Genomic DNA, 17,252 nt, shown 5'->3' with positions numbered 1-17,252 from the left:
GATTATTGTGCCAGCAGCCACTTCTGACCCAAGAATTTAACCCTGCGCCAACCAGCTCCATTCTCCTTCACACATAATACAAAAAATACCCAAACTGAGACCTGCCCGACAAAATATTTGCTTCCTGTATTTATTCCCGTCTTGTTAAGAAGTCAAGCTGTGAACCCAACAAAAGGGCATGTGTTCTGCATTTAGGTCTAACACTTGTCAGCTCTTTTCTGCGAGCGCTGGGATTGTTTCCTAATAGTACGGTTTATGAGGGCCGGTTTGTGAAGCCAGCATTTGGATGTTTCCATTTTAAACTGATCATTAAGGCCTGTTTGCAGTGCATTTATTATCTACAACCAGGGAATATTCTTCTCAGTCAGTCTTTCCACAAAAAAACCACATGACATTGCAAAAGCTGCTGGGAGGAATTAAAGTTTAAAATCCAGCATTGGGAAGCAAGGAAAACGTAAAGATGTACACGAGTTAATGACTAAACAGCTCTGACATCAATATAACCCCTGACCCGAATGTGTCAAGACACATAATAGAGGTATTTTGAACACTTCAGCATCTACTTAACCAATATTGGTGACGTCACATCATTAAATGTACATTTTTTTCAACATGGAGATTGAGCAGACACAACCTCTACTGGTCAATTATGAAAGGAAGGGAATTTGAATTAAAAACACAGGACAGATTTTTACATAATAAGCGAATCAAGACGTCTCGTTCATGTACCATTTTATTGGACTTATATAGAAATACTTAAAAAAAACATGAAGTAGCACCATTACTTAAGTTTTACTTTATCATGTAGAACTTTAAATGTCAGAAAAATAAAACTCTTGATACATTTTCAAATCTTGTTTCAGCAAATATAATATTAGTATTTGACCATGAGGTTAAAGGCCTTTTATTATCATAAAATAAAATATACTTTGTTTTTAAACTTTGCTCAATAAAGTACATATACGCTCAAGTAACTTCACCTACATATACATAAACAAGTGGTAAACAAACGTATTAAAATAGAAATCCTAAACCTATAGTGGCGCAACAGAACAGAACTCTGTGATACCCACTGGAATCTAATTCATACAAATTTTTAGAAAGCTTCCTTTTCGTCTGAACGTACTAAGTTTTATACATTTCGACATTTCGTAATAATATAGAATAAAATATGCTTTATATTACTGAATAGAAAATATGCTGGGTGAAACGGATTCAAAAGACATTTTTTGCTGAACCTAGAAACCCTCCGACCCAACAGAATACTGCTCGATGCAAATACACATTTCGTGGTCTGAATCGCCATCCGCATTTCACACGAGTGATATTAAAATAATACAGTGTTCGTTGCCGTAAGGCCATACTAAAAAATAAAAAGATATTTGAACCCAGCTACAAAAAAGTTCACTGAACTTAAATTAAAATATCTGTAAACATCATCTTTGCAATACGAAATATAATCTTTCAAGTCAAAAAAGAATAAAATACTTCAATCTGTATTAATGTCATGAATATTTAAAACTTGTGGAATTTCTGGTTGATCTATACACACATATATATATATATATATATGCGTAGGATATGTTGCTGTTCTCCCTCAAACGAGTTCCATCCAATAAGCTGCAGTATCTCCATCACCGCTGCAAGTCTCTGTGCGTCTGTCAGACAGGAAGCCGTCCAGATTCCCCAACAACCTCGAGGTCTGCTACCAGTACATTCGATCAGCGCAATCGTTTATGCTAACAGTCGACAAACTGACTAAAGGTACCTCGGGCTGTCCTTACTTCATTGACGTTTGTGTACAGTTGACTAAAACTACTGATTACTAGGCTTTAATATTTAAAACATGCATTAGATGTTGAAAATATTCGTCCCGAGCTACAGTACATTATGAACAATTACACCGTCCCTTTTTGGATACTGCAGCTCACACGTATATATATATATACACACACACGTACGTCGCCAAGGTTTAGGAAAATATACGTATAGCCTGAGTAACTGCAGCATGGCAGACGGGGCATTTGGGCTCGTTCCTCTCGCAGATGCGGTTGGCGCACTCCATGCAGAACAGGTTATGGCCGCAGGGCACCAGGGCCGCGATCACCTCGCTCTCGAAGCACACGGAGCAGTCCCGACTGCCCTTGCGGCTCGTCCCGGACGAGGAGGACGAGGATGACGAGGAGGACGAGGAGATGGAGGAGTCGGGGTGATGGGATCCCGGAAGCGCCGGGGAGTAGCCGGGGAAGCTGAGGGTGCCGCCGCCCGGGTCGCTGCGCACCCGGCGTGCCAGCGGGTGCTCCGCCGCGCCGTTGGCTTGGTGCAGGGGCGGGGACAACCTGGGCTGGCTGCCGTTGTTGGCTCGGCGCAGCCCGTTGGCATTCGTGGAAGCATTGGCGGGAAAAGGTGGAGAGGTGCCATTGGTGGCGCGCTCGTACTGCGACCACATCAGGCCCGGCGGCGCGGGAGTGGGGTCGAATCCCGGCGACGACTCGAAGCTCAGCTCGGTGCAGTCGGGCGAGATCACCTCGCCGCCGTAGACAAATCCATTGGCGTTGGCGTTCATGTTGATGTTGTTGTTGTTGTTGTTGCCATTGCTGGAGGCAGTGTAGCTGAGGGCGGGGCTGGGCGGGCTGTAATCGGCCAGCCGGGAGCTGCTGTTGTTGCCGCCTCCGCCACCGCCAAAGTACGAGTCGGTAGAGGCACTCCCCAGAGAGCTGGAGCTGTCGTTGCGGTAGTTGGAGAATGGCTTGCGACCGGAGGTGGGCGTGACGCTGGAGCTGGGCTTGCTCCACAGGCTGGCGTTCCCGTGCAGGTCGAATCCCACGTCGGTGCCGTTGGCGTGGAAGTCGTTCTCGTCAGTGAACTCGATGAGGCCGCCGGTGCGCATGGCGATGTGTGCTTCGATCTCCTCCCTGGCCCGGTCCACGTTCTCAGGCATGCCTGTCACCTCGAACACGGGCTCTTTGTCCCGGCTGGGTGTGACGATGTAGGTGTGGGTCTGCTGCTGGATGCGCTTGATAGTGGCCCCCTTGGGTCCGACCACCAGACCCACCACCCGATAGGGCACCCGCACCTGAATGGTGGTCTGGCCGGGCAGATTGGGCGGGCCGGGCACTGTGGCGTTACCATTCAGGCTGCTGTTTTTGTTCCGCGAGGCTCGGATCATCGAGAAGTGCTCGGCCGCCGAGATGATCTCCCTCCGCGCCATGGCTACATCCTCTCGCCTGCCTGTCACAACAAAGACTGGCTCCTCTCCCCGCACCGGAGTTTTGATATACGTATTGGTCTTTGCTCGCAGGGCTTTAATTTTGCAACCTACAAATCAAAAAACAAAAATAAGACAAAGCATATCTGGCACAAAACAAAAAGATGCAAGCACATAGTCTAGGTAGGGGGACAACAATTTCAGTCCCCCCCTTTTTTTTTTTCTTGGTGCAGCATAAATTCAAACCACATGCTCGGCTACTTGACATACAGGGTCAAAAATAGCACGGGGGAAAAAATGCATGCTGAATTCAGGATTTTCCAGAGAGTCTGACCCAACGCAACACTCTAATCATACTGTCAACAACTTGCCTTGTCCCTTCGTACCTCTCAGATAACATGTTGTCGCCTACATCTTGGCTATATAATAGTGTTTCCTGGTTAAGGAAGTCTATTCCCAATTGGCTATATAGGGAGTGTAAACAAACAAAGTCCATTGAGACAAAGAGAGCAAGAAAATGGCACTTCAGTCTAGGTATACAGGAATTTGTGTGTATAAACGAGATGACACATTAAAGGTAGATATGCTTGGGTTGTGTCAGCGCTCCCTTGCTTTTGTTTGGTCGGACATAAGGAGGGCAGTGCAGTTGAAAATAGGCTATAACCTACATTCCCTATATATCATTCATGCAAATGACTACACATGCTACAATAACATGCACGCATTTAGTTGAAGATGATGATTACCTTGCCTGCCGACAATTTCGGCAACATGCTCGGAACTGGGAACGGGGACGCATTCGGTCATGTTCACGCTCTTTTTCCTGGGCTCGTTGTCATACAGAGAATTTTCATCGTTGTCCAGTCCGAGCAGGGAGAGCTGGTCCAGGGCGATCTGTAGAGCTCTTTGGTCATCCAGGGCGTCCCCCTGCCCGCCGCTGCCGCTCCGCTCCATGTCGGCGAACAGCGAACTAGGCATCTTGGATAGGTCTGGAAACAAAGAGGGGAAAACTTACAAGAGGAGGGTGGGATTGAGCTGGGAACGGCTGGTTTAAAAAGCTCCACGGGTGCGGATTCAATGCGCGTCCTTCTTCCTTGTGTCCAAATAATAGTAATAAAAAAATCAGTGCAATCCCGAAGCGTGGAATAAGCGTTATTCCAGGAGACTGGAATGCCGGCGGTGGCGATATTCCCCTTCGAGTGCGCACCCCTCCCTTGCAGCTCGTTTCTGTTCGCTGTCTGACTCGCTGCAGCCAGACGCGGCACTACCGGAGAATATGTGCGCATGACGTCACCCCGGTCGGACGGGGCAGGGACGGTGCGGCGCTGGGTTGTGATTTGCATACGCCGCGCTGATTGGACGGATTCTGGATGGAAGAGAGAGGGGGGGTGACCGAGTTCAGCCACGGCTCGTCGCGGCCCGCCCTTTTCTTTTGTGGTCTTATTAAAAAGCAACATAACACATTTTATGTGAATTACAGTTATTGTTTAACTTTCTCGTTTTTATAATACTTCACCCAGCAGTGTGGTTAAAACGTACATTAATAAAGAGATGTTGGTTTTACACAACTGAGGTGTAGTGAGTCTATTGTTCAGCATCATTTTGTCTTCTGTGAGGTCTTTGTGGGTTTTTTCTTGCATTCAGGTGCAAAAACGCGCCAAAATGAGTCAAATAACAGCACTTTAAAGGGATGGTTTACCCAAAAATGAAAATTACCCCATGATTTACTCACCCTCAACTCATCCTAGGTGTATATGACTTTCTTCTTTCAGACGAACACAATCGGAGATATATTTAAAAATATCTTTAGACCTCCAAGGTTTATAATGGTACGGTCGTTATTTGAATTTATAAAGTTTTAAATATATACAATTATAAACCTTGGAGGACTAAGAAAATTATATCTCCGATTGTGTTCGTCTGAAAGAAGAAAGTCATATACACCTAGGATGAGTTGAGGGTGAGTAAATCATAAGATAATTTTCATTTTTGGGTGAACTGTCCCTTTAAGTAGATAATGCTTAACAGTAAGTCTGCATCATTTTTAGCCTTGTAATGTAAAAAGTTTTACACAAAGAAATGAACCGCAGTTTTGAGAGATATTAAAATGATGTACCCCAATCTTTTGTTCTACATGGGTGCCATTATATGTTGTCATCACATGACCAGCCATGTTGTGCAGTTGACTGGGTCAATAATAACAACATCTTTACTTTCAGACAGTGCTTATGACACTTCAAAAAGCATAAATCGGGCTAACCAAGCAATATCCATTGTCATAATGTGTGCATGGCTCCTCTCCGGGCTGATAGGTGTCAATAAATACACAGCAATTATCGGGAGCCAGCTAAACGTAAACAAAACATTCTGTGTGCACCTTCATTATCAGTCAATCCCCAAATAAAAAGTTGTTTTAGTTTGCATCTAATTTAGATTCTTCAAAACAATCTATAATTATTTATTTTTTTTATTTTTTTCCAAGTGACCTTTACATGTGCTTTTCCAAAGCTTCAATGAAGGACAACATGCCAAGGCATGTACTCTCTTTGTCTACTGCACACCCTCTCCCTCTCTCTCTCTCTCTCTCTCTCTCTCTCTCTGAAATACGTTTAGCATTCATTCACATTTCGGTTACAGCATGCTTATAAAGTGAACCGCCAGATTTGTATAATTTCATGCATTTATTCAAAACACGCAAAGTCTCTGTCCAAATGACACCAGCCTCTCCTCCCCTCCCGCCTCACAAGGAAATTTCAAGTGATTGTGTTAAATCATCTAATTTCCTTGAGATGTCCTCATGTATACACCTCAGTAAAAAATATAAAATTAGGAAATGTAATAATAATGCTCCTTATGAGATATATAGTCCTGGTGTCCTCAATGCAAAACAAGCTTCATAATCATCTATTATTGTCCTGTTAAAACGAGCCAAACAAACACGCATTTTCTTCACAATTCCGTATCAATTTATTTACAAGTGCATGCAAGTAGATGCCTAATCAATATTTCATCCCATCCACAAATATTGGCATAGATGCAGTTAATGGCCAGTTAGCTATCAACAATACTCTCAAGCACTCTGTCGTCGGCCGGTATGTTAAAGAGCATGATGGAAGTGCTTATTGGTGATCTCCCAATGGATCCCAAAGCATCTACAGGCAAATGCGCCTTTTGTGGCCCGAGCGGGAAGACGGGGTGGGGGCAGGGAAATCTGCTTCTTTTTACACAAAGAAAATTTTAAACCAATTCAGGGGCATTGAAACGAGAAGCACTTTCTTTGTCACCTCACTCCTGAGGAACAATAGGTATGCTAATATTAACTGCCCCCAAACCTGAGAATGTGAGTCAGGGGCTTTTTTGTTAATATTCACCCCTTTTTTTATTCTTTCCCCCCACCTTTTTTTTAGTTTAGCACTAGCTGGTTCACAATCTGAGCTTAAAAGCTGCATTGAGAAACATCTGGAGGTGGGAATTATGCTAAAGCCACATGTATGGCTTATTTCTACGCTTCAGAAGCTCAGAGCGAGTCACTTGTGATTTGCATAGTTATAGACTGTGAATTGTATTGTGAAATCAAAGCACTATATTATCTAAGTGTATATATTTACATGTTGACTGCTTACATGCATTATCATGTTTGATGTGTATTTAACACTGGACTGCACACAAAGAGATAAAGTTGACCATTTTTGAAAGATATCGCATTGCACGTCCAATGCCGATCAATTGCATTTACAGACTGTGGAGAACAAAGGCTGTGGAGCAGACTCTGTACGTGCTAGCTTCAATCCTCCTCACACACACACACAAACACACACACGCAGAGCCAGCGGTCGAAAGCCTCAGCCACAGAGTCTGTTTAAAAACCACTACTTCACATGTCTTTCCAGATCCGTTTCAAAAGTGGGTATGATTGATGTCCTCTCTGCTGCCCAGATGGAGTGACAGACGGAAGATCATTGTCATGACACAACTTTTACGAGGACATCTTTTTCCTGTTAAACTCGTTTTATGACAACTCACACATTTTACTGCATCCCAAGAAATAAGAAAACTTATTAAACAAAATATGTGATGGTTCCTTTCAATGTTTATGAAAAATTTTAAGACTATCTATACTGGATACACTCTAAAAAATCTTGGTTTATTTTTTCTACTGGGTTGAGTCCTGGGTTGAGCCTTTTGAGGTTATTTTTTCAGTATTTGGGTAGTTTTTGTGTTACCCAGCTCCTGGGTCAGATGTAATAACCCAGGGGTTGAGTTATTTATCGCAAGCTTTTTGCGACCTCTTCAGGAGAAATTGGTGCATGTCTTCGGTAAAATACATGTTTGTGTACGTTTCATTTTATCTAAAAATTCGTTATTGTTCTGTATATCGTTTAATTTTATACAAAGCAACATACAGGGGGCGATGTGAGTCACCTAAACGAGTGTCGTGTCGGTCTTTTCGCGTGATGGAAACGCTTGATGCCTTGCATAAATTTTTATGATTTTATTCAAAAAGATACAGAATATAAATACTTAAGATGTTTAAATATGTTCTCAGAATTGTACACTGATTATTTATGGACAGCTTATGGACTCAGTCACAGCATTTTTCGGCTACGAGTGAAACGCAGGCGGCGGTCTGAAGTTAGCAGTTCCCCCGCCGAACGCGAGCCATCTCCGGTACGAGATCCAGCGCCGTTACGGTGGAAACAGGACAACAGAGACTCCTCCATTACACTCGAATTACTTCTAAATGTTTCATTTTTACTTCTAATATTTGTTAAACAAGCTTAAATGTATGCAATATGTATTAAAAACGATATAAAATATGCTATACTATAAAATATGATCGAAAGTAAAGGAATTATCATGCAAAACAGTGGTTGTGTGGAGTATTTAAAAAAAAGTTTAGAGGATTTAAGTTAATCCGTAAACATTAATTCACGTATGAAGTAAAAAAAAAAAAAGTATATTATAGTACTATAGTAAAAATGAATCAACCCATTATGCTGGGTTAAATAAACAACCCAATTTGCTGGGTAAAATGAACCCAGCATGTGTTCTGTCCTATATTTACCCAGCCCTTGGGTTGTTTTTAACCCAGTGTTTTGTGAGTGTAAGCTTTATGAATACAATTTGAAGGACAAAAAATGTAATTTAATTAATTTTTAAGAATTTATTATAAAATTTATAATTGATTTTATAATTGTATTATTATAAAAATAATTAATCACGTAATAAATAAATAAATAAATTGATCAATTATTTCATTTTCATTCTAGAAAGTCCTACAAAACATGCATCAGGAAGGGAAATAAATCTTTCAGAAATAAAATCTATAAGTCTATCTAAAAAAATAAGTTGTGTTACTTAAACTGCAATGAATTGAGAGCAAATGAAGTGCTCTGCCTCTCAGATCTTTCTTTTGAAAAACAAAAACATCAATAATCTTGTATTTTTCCTCTAGAGTTTCACAAGAAACCTCAATGATGTCTCGCACTCAGGTTTCAGCGATCAAAACTCATCAAATTCCTGAACTATGATCCATAGTAGCATGTTTCTCCATAGGACTTTTAGGAGAAACACCAGACACAAAGTTGATTCTGCAAAAGAAACTCCATTAAGTCACCTGAGAAATGAAAGAGCAACCTCTGAGCAATAAAACATCCCTCTGGCTGTGCCACTTTATACGCCTGCCGTATGATTTCCCAGGCGTGCCAGTCAAAATATAACCTGCTTTCTTTCCACTAGCACCTTGATGAATCAGGGTTTTCTATAAGTTTGCCGGTTGTCCGCTTCACTCAGTTCATTTAAGGTACTTAGGTGATCTTAGGCCAGCACAAATAAGCAGAACGCCTAGAGTGACATACACAGGTCACCCCTGCTTGAAGGGGAGCTCGAAGAGGCCACTTTAACGCATGCAATATTTGCTGTTTTTCAGTAGGAGTTAACCAGCTGCTTAGCCGCGATTACCCGGCTGCTCTTTAATGAGAGGAAGAGGGGCTTAGCTTGGCATGACCCAGACCTGTCTGAGTGCAGCACGGCCATGAGATAGCTAATAAGCCACCGGTCCCTGCCGTCTGGCCCGGAAAAAAAAACAAAAAAACATAACAACGGGAACAAAGACGGGGAGGGAGGGATGGCATGGACAGAAATTAGAGAAGAGAGGTCACAGATGACAGACTCTTACATCATCTGTTTTTTTTCTCTTGTGGATGCATGTATGCATTCATTTATATCCAATCATGCACTGGTGCATTGTTTTTAAGTGCTATAAAACTGAGTGATATAATCAAGACTATATAAACCCCACCTCTCTCCCTCTCTCTCTCTTTGTCTGCACCGACACAGACGCATGGCAGTGTCGCGCAACTGAATATGCGTTTTGCAGCTCCACATCACTGCAGTAAAACCTTAGCCTTCTCGTTAGTGTTCATTCATTCATTCAAATGTGCATCTGTACGACATGTTACGTAGGTGAAAAGGTAAAGTAGGCCAGTGCTGCAGTGGTGCAGTGTGCGTGTTTGCGTTGGCCCATCCCTTCGCAGACTGCTACCCGCACTGACACACTGAACTCGAGTGCCACTGATTCGCCTCCTCCCATTGGCTGCCTGCCAGACGCCCGGAGAAAAAGCATGCAGCAGAGCAGAGCGCAGCAGCAGGACAGCTGGGGCTGCTCCCCCACAATGCACCACTCCCACCCAGGCCCTCCTAATCCAGTCTGCCTCTGCGCTCGGCCCCTCCCGCCTCCAGCGCCGCCGCAGAAGCCTTCGGATGCTGTACAACCCTCTGCGTCTGACTGTTCTCAGCCAGAACGAGGGAAGTCCACACCTATTGCGTTAAATAATAAATATCATCAATATTTAGCAGTCTGGATGCATGACTCTGGATGCAGTGGCAACAAACACAGCGACAATAACAAACACGTTAGTACTCGGCAAGCTCATAACCACTGATCTTTTTATTTAAATAAAGGAATTAAAGGGGTTTTTAGGGGAACAACGAATCAGGAAGAACAACAGCAAAAGCACTAGAATTCATCGTTAAGTAATACATTTGAACTAATTATTTTTATATATACACTAATCAGGCATAACATTATGACCACTGACAAGTGAAGTAAATAACACTGATTATCTCTTCATCACAGCACCTGTTAGTGGGTGGGATATATTAGGCAGCAAGTGGACATTTTGTCCTCAAAGTTGATGTGTTAGAAGCAGGAAAAATGGGCAAGCGTAAGGATTTGAGCGAGTTTGACAAGGGCCAAATTGTGACGGCTAGACGACTGGATCAGAGCATCTCCAAAACTGCAGCTCTTGTGGGGTGTTCCCGGTCTGCAGTGGTCAGTCTCTATCAAAAGTGGTTCAAGGAAGGAACAGTGGTGAACCGGTGACAGGGTCATGGGCCGCTAAGGCTCATTGATGCATGTGGGGAGCGAAGGCTGGCCTGTGTGGTCCGATCCAACAGACGAGCTACTGTAGCTCAAATTGCTCAAGAAGTTAATGCTGGTTCTGATAGAAAGGTGTCAGAATACACAGTGCATCACAGTTTGTTGCGTATGGGGCTGCATAGCTGCAGACCAGTCAGGGTGCCCGTGCTGACCCCTGTCCACCGCCGAAAGCGCCAACACTGGACACGTGAGCCTCAGAACTGGACCACGGAGCAATGGAAGAAGGTGGCAGCAAAAGGGGGACCAGCACAATATTAGGAAGGTGGTCATAATGTTATGCCTGATCGGTGTATGCACACATTCAGTCGTGTTAATCGTATGCCGAAAACAGCTTTTGTTAATGTTTCTTGTCTCATCACATACAACTACATGAATCACATAAATGACAGTCTATATTTTCAGTTCAAAACAGTCGAATTTGACAAAAAGTCGAGTAGTTTGCATCACTGGATATTACAGTTGGTCATTTAACATTTCTATCGTACTAGAAATGGTCAAAAAAAAAATGTTTAGCTACTTTGCCTTACAGTAAAGCCTCCCTTCTGTGATTTGATTGGCCATCTCAATCATTTTGACAGAGTGATTTTTGTAGGCCAACCCGGAAGTTAACATCACACCGGTTCCCTCGACAAAAACCCAACAGGATTTTTCCATATAGGCTTTTGAATTATCACAAAAAAAAAGCTCTGTGATCAACAAAAGTTTATGATACTTTTGATCATTTTCACAAATGAACACTTTTATGAATTTTGAAGTCTAATTAAATACAATCAGCAGAAATAAAGAGCTAACCTTAAGCTATAAATGAACTACACCACGGTCACATGACTTCAACGTCACCAAAACTAAACTTCCGACAACTCATTCAGCCTTTATTAAAAAACATTTTCCTTGAAAGTGTGAGTTAGAATAGTTTGCAAGTGTGATTTTAAACACAACAAAGCTGTGAGAGTGAGTAGATGAGTTTATATGTTCGGTGTGATGATGTTTAATTTCCCCGACATCGTCTGTAGTCTGATTTAGCAACCGCCTTTTTCAAGACAAGTACGTTTTTTTTTAAAGAAAACACATATGGGGATTTAAAGGTGTGTTTTATGTCGTAGAATAAATGTGAAAATATCTTGAGCTTGTGTTCACCACAAACCTTATTTTAGGCTTTTACCCAAAATCCCATTAAAAGACCCATTGATTTCAGGACAGCGGAACTCATTTCCAGGTTTAGGCCTACAAAAATATCTCATCCCTGCAGCACTCTATCGACAAGCATTGTTAGACACAATAGATTAATAACTCAAATTAACAAATTAATTAATAATGAATTATACAACTACAAGTATATCCAACTTAACCTAGAAATCTAAACTGCTTGTTTGTGATATCGTCAAAAAACCTAAAGGGTTAGTTCACCCTTAAATGAAAAGTATCCCATGATTTACTCACTCTCAAGCCATCCTAGGTGTACAGTGGCAAGAAAAAGTATGTGAACCACTTGCAGGATCTGTGAAAATGTTAATAATTTTAACAAAATAAGGGAGATAATACAAAATGCATGTTATTTTTTATTTAGTACTGTCCTGAGTAAGATATTTTACATAAAAGATGTTTACATATAATCGACAAGACATGAAATTATAGATGAATTTATTAAAATAACCCCATTCATAAGTATGTGAACCATTGATTCTTAATACTGTGTGTGGTTATCTGGATGATCTACGACTGTTTTTTTTTGTTTTGTTTTGTGATGGTTGTTCATGAGTCCCTTGTTTGTTCTGAGCAGTTAAACTGAGCTCTGTTCTTCAGAAAAATCCTCCAGGTCCTGCAGATTCTTCAGTTTTCCATCATTTTTTGCATATTTGAACCCTTTACAGCAGTGACTGAATGATTTTGAGACCCATCTTTTCACACTGAGCACAACTGAGGGACTCAAACACAACTATTAAAAAAGGTTCAAACATTCACTGATGCTCCAGAAGGAAACACAATGCATTAATAGATGTGGGGTGAAATCATTTGGAATTTGAAGATCAAGGTAAATTGTATTTAATTTGTCTTCCGGGAAACATGAAAGTATCTTCTGTTGCTTCCGAAGGGCGGTACTAAATGAAAAAATTGATATTCAAGTGAAATAAGAAAAATTTGGACCTCTTCATCCTGTTCAAAAGTTTTCACCCCCTGACTCTTAATGCATCGTGTTTCCTTCTGGAGCATCAGTGAATGTTTGAACCTTTTTTATTAGTTGTGTTTGAGTCCCTCAGTTGTGCTCAGTGTGAAAAGATGGGTCTCAAAATCATTCAGTCACTGCTGTAAAGGGTTCAAATATGCAAAAAATGATGGAAAACTGAAGAATCTGCAGGACCTGGAGGATTTTTCTGAAGAACAGAGCTCAGTTTAACTGCTCAGAACAAACAAGAGACTCATGAACAACCATCACAAAACAAACAAACAGTCGTAGATCATCCGGGTAACCACACACAGTGTTAAGGATCAATGGTTCACATACATATGAATGGAGTTATTTTAATAAATTCAGCTATTTTTTTGTCTTATGGATTATATGTAAACATCTTTTATGTAAAATATCTTACTCAGGACAGTACTAAATAAAAAATAACATGCATTTTGTATGATCTCTCTTATTTTGTTAAAATTTTGCACATTTTCACAGATTCTGCAAGTGGTTCACATACTTTTTCTTGCCACTGTATATGACTTTCTTCTTTCAGTCAAACACAGTCGGAGTTATATTAAAATATATTCTGGCTCTTCCAAGCTTTATAATGGGAGTGAATGGTACCTGAGATTTTGAACCCAAAAAAAACGCATCCATCCATCATAAAAGTAATCCATACGACTTCAGGGAGTTAATAAAGGCCTTCTAAAGTGAAGTGATGGGTTTTTGTAAGAAAAATATCCATATATTTATAACTATAATCACTAGCTTCCGGTAATGGCGGTACGTGAGTCTAGTTCCGGCGGAAGAGTGACCTCTGACCCGAAGTTTGACATAATGACAAACCGGGAAGTGCAGAGGAGAGAGCAAAACAAAACATCAGTCACAAATTAGAAGTCTAAAACAATTTTTTTTAAAGAGAAATGTCGGAGGATTTCAATATAAGAGAAGAGGAGCTTGAGTTTGTGTGAACTGCGAGAGGCGTCTAAGCTTACGCTACATCCTGCGTCATGCTTCAGGTCAAAGGTCACTCTTCCACCGGAACTCGACTCATGTACAGCCATTGCCGGAAGCCAGTGATTATAGTTTATGAAGTTATAAATATGGATATTTTTCTTACAAAAACGCATCTCTTCGCTTCAGAAGGCCTTTATTAAACCCCGGAGCTGTATGGATTACTTTTATGATGGATAGATGTGGTTTTTTGGGCTTCAAAATCTTGAGCCCCATTCACTCCCATTATAAAGTTGGGAAGAGCCAGGATATTTTTAAATATAACTCAGACTGTGTTTGTCTGAAAGAAGAAAGTCATATACACCTAGGATGGCTTGAGGGTGAGTAAATTATGGGATAATTTTCATTTTTAGGTGAACTATCGCTTTAAACTATATTATCGGTCAGCGATATATAAAAAGTTGGATAAATAGTATTTTCTGTAAAGCAATGTATACTACATAGCAATTATCGGATGCAAGGCATGAAGATATTGAAATAGTAACATCATACTTTTCTGTAAAGCTGCTTTGAAACAATGTGTATTGTGAAAAGAGCTGTACAAATAATGTTGACTTGACTGACTGCTGAGGCAAACCAGGCTAAAAATGCAACTTAAAACATTTTGTCTTTCAGAGCAGCATCAAGAATATCAAATACTAGGGGACAATGTGGCCGTTTGATTTGATTATTGGGGCCCCTGGTAGACAGAAATGAAGAATGAGGAGGTCTGGCGCTCGTGCCCAGCGGTGCGCTGGTTAATTGCGCTACTAATGAGCAAACAGAAGCTGTGCAGCTTTTGCAAGGAGGTCATCGGGTAAAGATGCTCACCGTGCCAACTTCCAGTGCCCAGGATGAGATCGTTGACAAAAGACATCCGCTCAACCCTAAACAACAGAAGAAACAAGGTGTTACAGACAGGTCTGCCTCACAAAAACAAAGAAAACAGGCCTGAGGAATCACTGTAAATGAAGCAGGAAGAAGGAAGGGATGCAACAATCATCATCACTCACTGCGAGGCTGTAGGGGACAAACGGGACTCAAATCATTCACAGACAAACACACAGTATTAGACTTCATGCTAACATGTTGAGTCCTAGATTGAAGGGGAAAATTTATAGTTTAAATGTGATAAAAAGAAATGCACTCCTGCTTTGCATTGCACAATAAACCTGATGTCCGAAAAATCCTGGTAGCCTACCACATACCTGAAACGGCAATGTGAGTCAGTAGGGCAAAGTTCATCGCTCATCCTGCTAGCTTTGTTTGGGAGTGTCAACTTTCCTTTAGAGCATAATATACAGATCAAGTGGGATCTCAGCTTTTCCCAGACTACTTTTTAAAGAAGTTACCACAGCCTAGAGGCGGGTTTGCCTTTCTTTGAGGAGGCTGATTCGCTGTAAGGCATGTTCTTCTCGCTCGTTTCCATTAATCAAGCAAGTGAATAAATAAATACCATGTTGTATATGCTCTTTTTTTCATTCAGCATGGAATTGGGTCAACCACACACATTAACCAGTTTCATTCTTCCTTAGTTTCTGCATATTTCCTTCTCTCGCTCTCACTCAGCCCAGATGCACTGCAGTTTAGCAGCAGCTGGATTCAGTTGAGGAGTAAAGAAATAATGTGCTTACACAAGGTAGACATGAAGTTTTGTTTTTGGAAAACTGTTTTTAGGGAGAGTCTTGAGTGGAGCTGGGAAGTGAGAATTGAGGTTCCACCACTTAACATAGGATTTTTGTGGCTTTTAAACTTTTAGGTTTGTGGCCAAATCTATATGCTAATGTACTCACAGAATTTTTTTAGCACATATATACTTTTTAAAAAGCAGTTTCGCTTTTGGGAAATGGACCAAAAATACTATACCGATGACTTATTCTGCACTGAACAGATTTTTGTCCATCAAATGCTCTGTAGAAAAAGTGGAAAAAAGAGGAAAAATTATAATTCGAAATGTGACACTGTTTTTAAACATCTACAACAGAAAAGGAAATATTTGTGGACATCTGTGATCATGAGGTTAGGACAAAGCTATTTAAAGTACATCAGTTAAAGCACTTATAACATAATATCATGGTTTATAACTTCTGAGCAGTAGGTGGCGCTATGACGAAACTCTGCATGCCCCCTCAAGTCATGCCTGCGATGATATTTACCAAGTTTCGTGTCAATACACAAAACTTTTGCAAAGATACAGCCGCATATCTATTTTGGCGTGCTCAGAGTCAAATTTGTTGACACAGTATAAAACAACACAAATAGCACAAGTAGCACTTTAAAATAGACTAAAACTGCTGAAAATCAAGATGTAAATAAACATTATATTTCTTATTAGGGATCAAGCCCCAAAGCACCACCAACAGTTCAAAGTTGGGTCTCTTAAAAAATCTTTTAATAACTTTTTGTTTGTGTGTCTGTAGATGCTACATACCAAATTTCGTACAAATTTAGTAGTAGTAGTTCAAAAAAGTAGGTAAGTATGGTAGAATATGGCAAATTTGATATTGTAGTACTCAGCATAAGCTAATAAATCTACGTTCATGTGTATGTAAAAACGCACCATTTTATGACAAAATTCAAAATGGCCGACCAAAGAAAATTGGATATCGTTCAACTCGGCATGCCTCAAGGATTCTAAAGAGACTGTCCTCATGATTTTAGCCATCAAATTCGTCAAAGAATGAATTGGCCGATCAAAAGTATTAATTAAAAGTATTTTAATAACTTTTTGCCTGGAGTGCGAGTAGATGCTACATACCAAATTTTGTGCAAATTGGACAAACACTCTAGGAGGAGTTAGAAAAAAGTAGGTTTTTCTGAAAATTCAAAATGGCGGAAAAATTTTCATGATGGGAAATGACGTCATAGGGTGCATTCGATTCAGCATGAGCCATGGAATCAGAGGAATTTTGTTTATAGGACTTGCATGTCAAAAGTTATGAGCATAAGCATGAGTGAATCTTTGAACTGTTGGTGGCGCTTCGGGGCTTGACCCCTAATAAGAAATATAATGTCTTGATTTTCAGCAATTTTAAAGCTTGTTTTAACTGCAGATTGTTACAAACTCAAAATGAAGTACACTTATAAGGCTTGTTAGACTTGCCACTTCAACTATGTGGTAACACTTTATTTTAGTGTCTTTGTTACACATGTTACATGTAGCTATTGTAGTAATAACTATAAATTATGCATAATTACATGCAACTAACCCTGAACCAAACCCAACCCTGCAGTAAGAACATGCAGTTGATTATTATTACACAGTACTTAAATGCATAATTACACTGTAACACAGACACCTTAAAATAAAGTGTAACCAAATATGTACACAAAAACAGTATTGTTTGTTTAGCAGTCACTGTCTTAGATAAGTTCTAAAAAATATCATTAATGCAGTCATTAAGGTGTCGGAACTGGAAGCAGAATCGTTACATTCC

The 17,252-nt window shown here is 40.6% G+C and overlaps 1 protein-coding gene across 1 annotated transcript; it reads right to left on the bottom strand.

Moving 5' to 3' along the window:
• Positions 1-715: 715 nt before the first annotated feature.
• Positions 716-4,495, bottom strand: mex3b (mex-3 RNA binding family member B). The gene is made up of 2 exons (XM_051900933.1): positions 3,955-4,495; positions 716-3,318 (listed from the first exon to the last, which is right to left on the bottom strand). Exons 1-2 carry the CDS (start codon positions 4,184-4,186, stop codon positions 1,973-1,975), a joined length of 1,578 nt encoding a protein of 525 aa, XP_051756893.1. The 5' UTR covers positions 4,187-4,495; the 3' UTR covers positions 716-1,972.
• Positions 4,496-17,252: the final 12,757 nt, after the last annotated feature.

This window comes from Ctenopharyngodon idella, chromosome 7 (assembly GCF_019924925.1).
Source record: "Ctenopharyngodon idella isolate HZGC_01 chromosome 7, HZGC01, whole genome shotgun sequence".
NCBI classification, from domain to species: Eukaryota; Metazoa; Chordata; class Actinopteri; order Cypriniformes; family Xenocyprididae; genus Ctenopharyngodon; species Ctenopharyngodon idella.
This window is presented reverse-complemented; position numbering and strand designations above follow the sequence as displayed.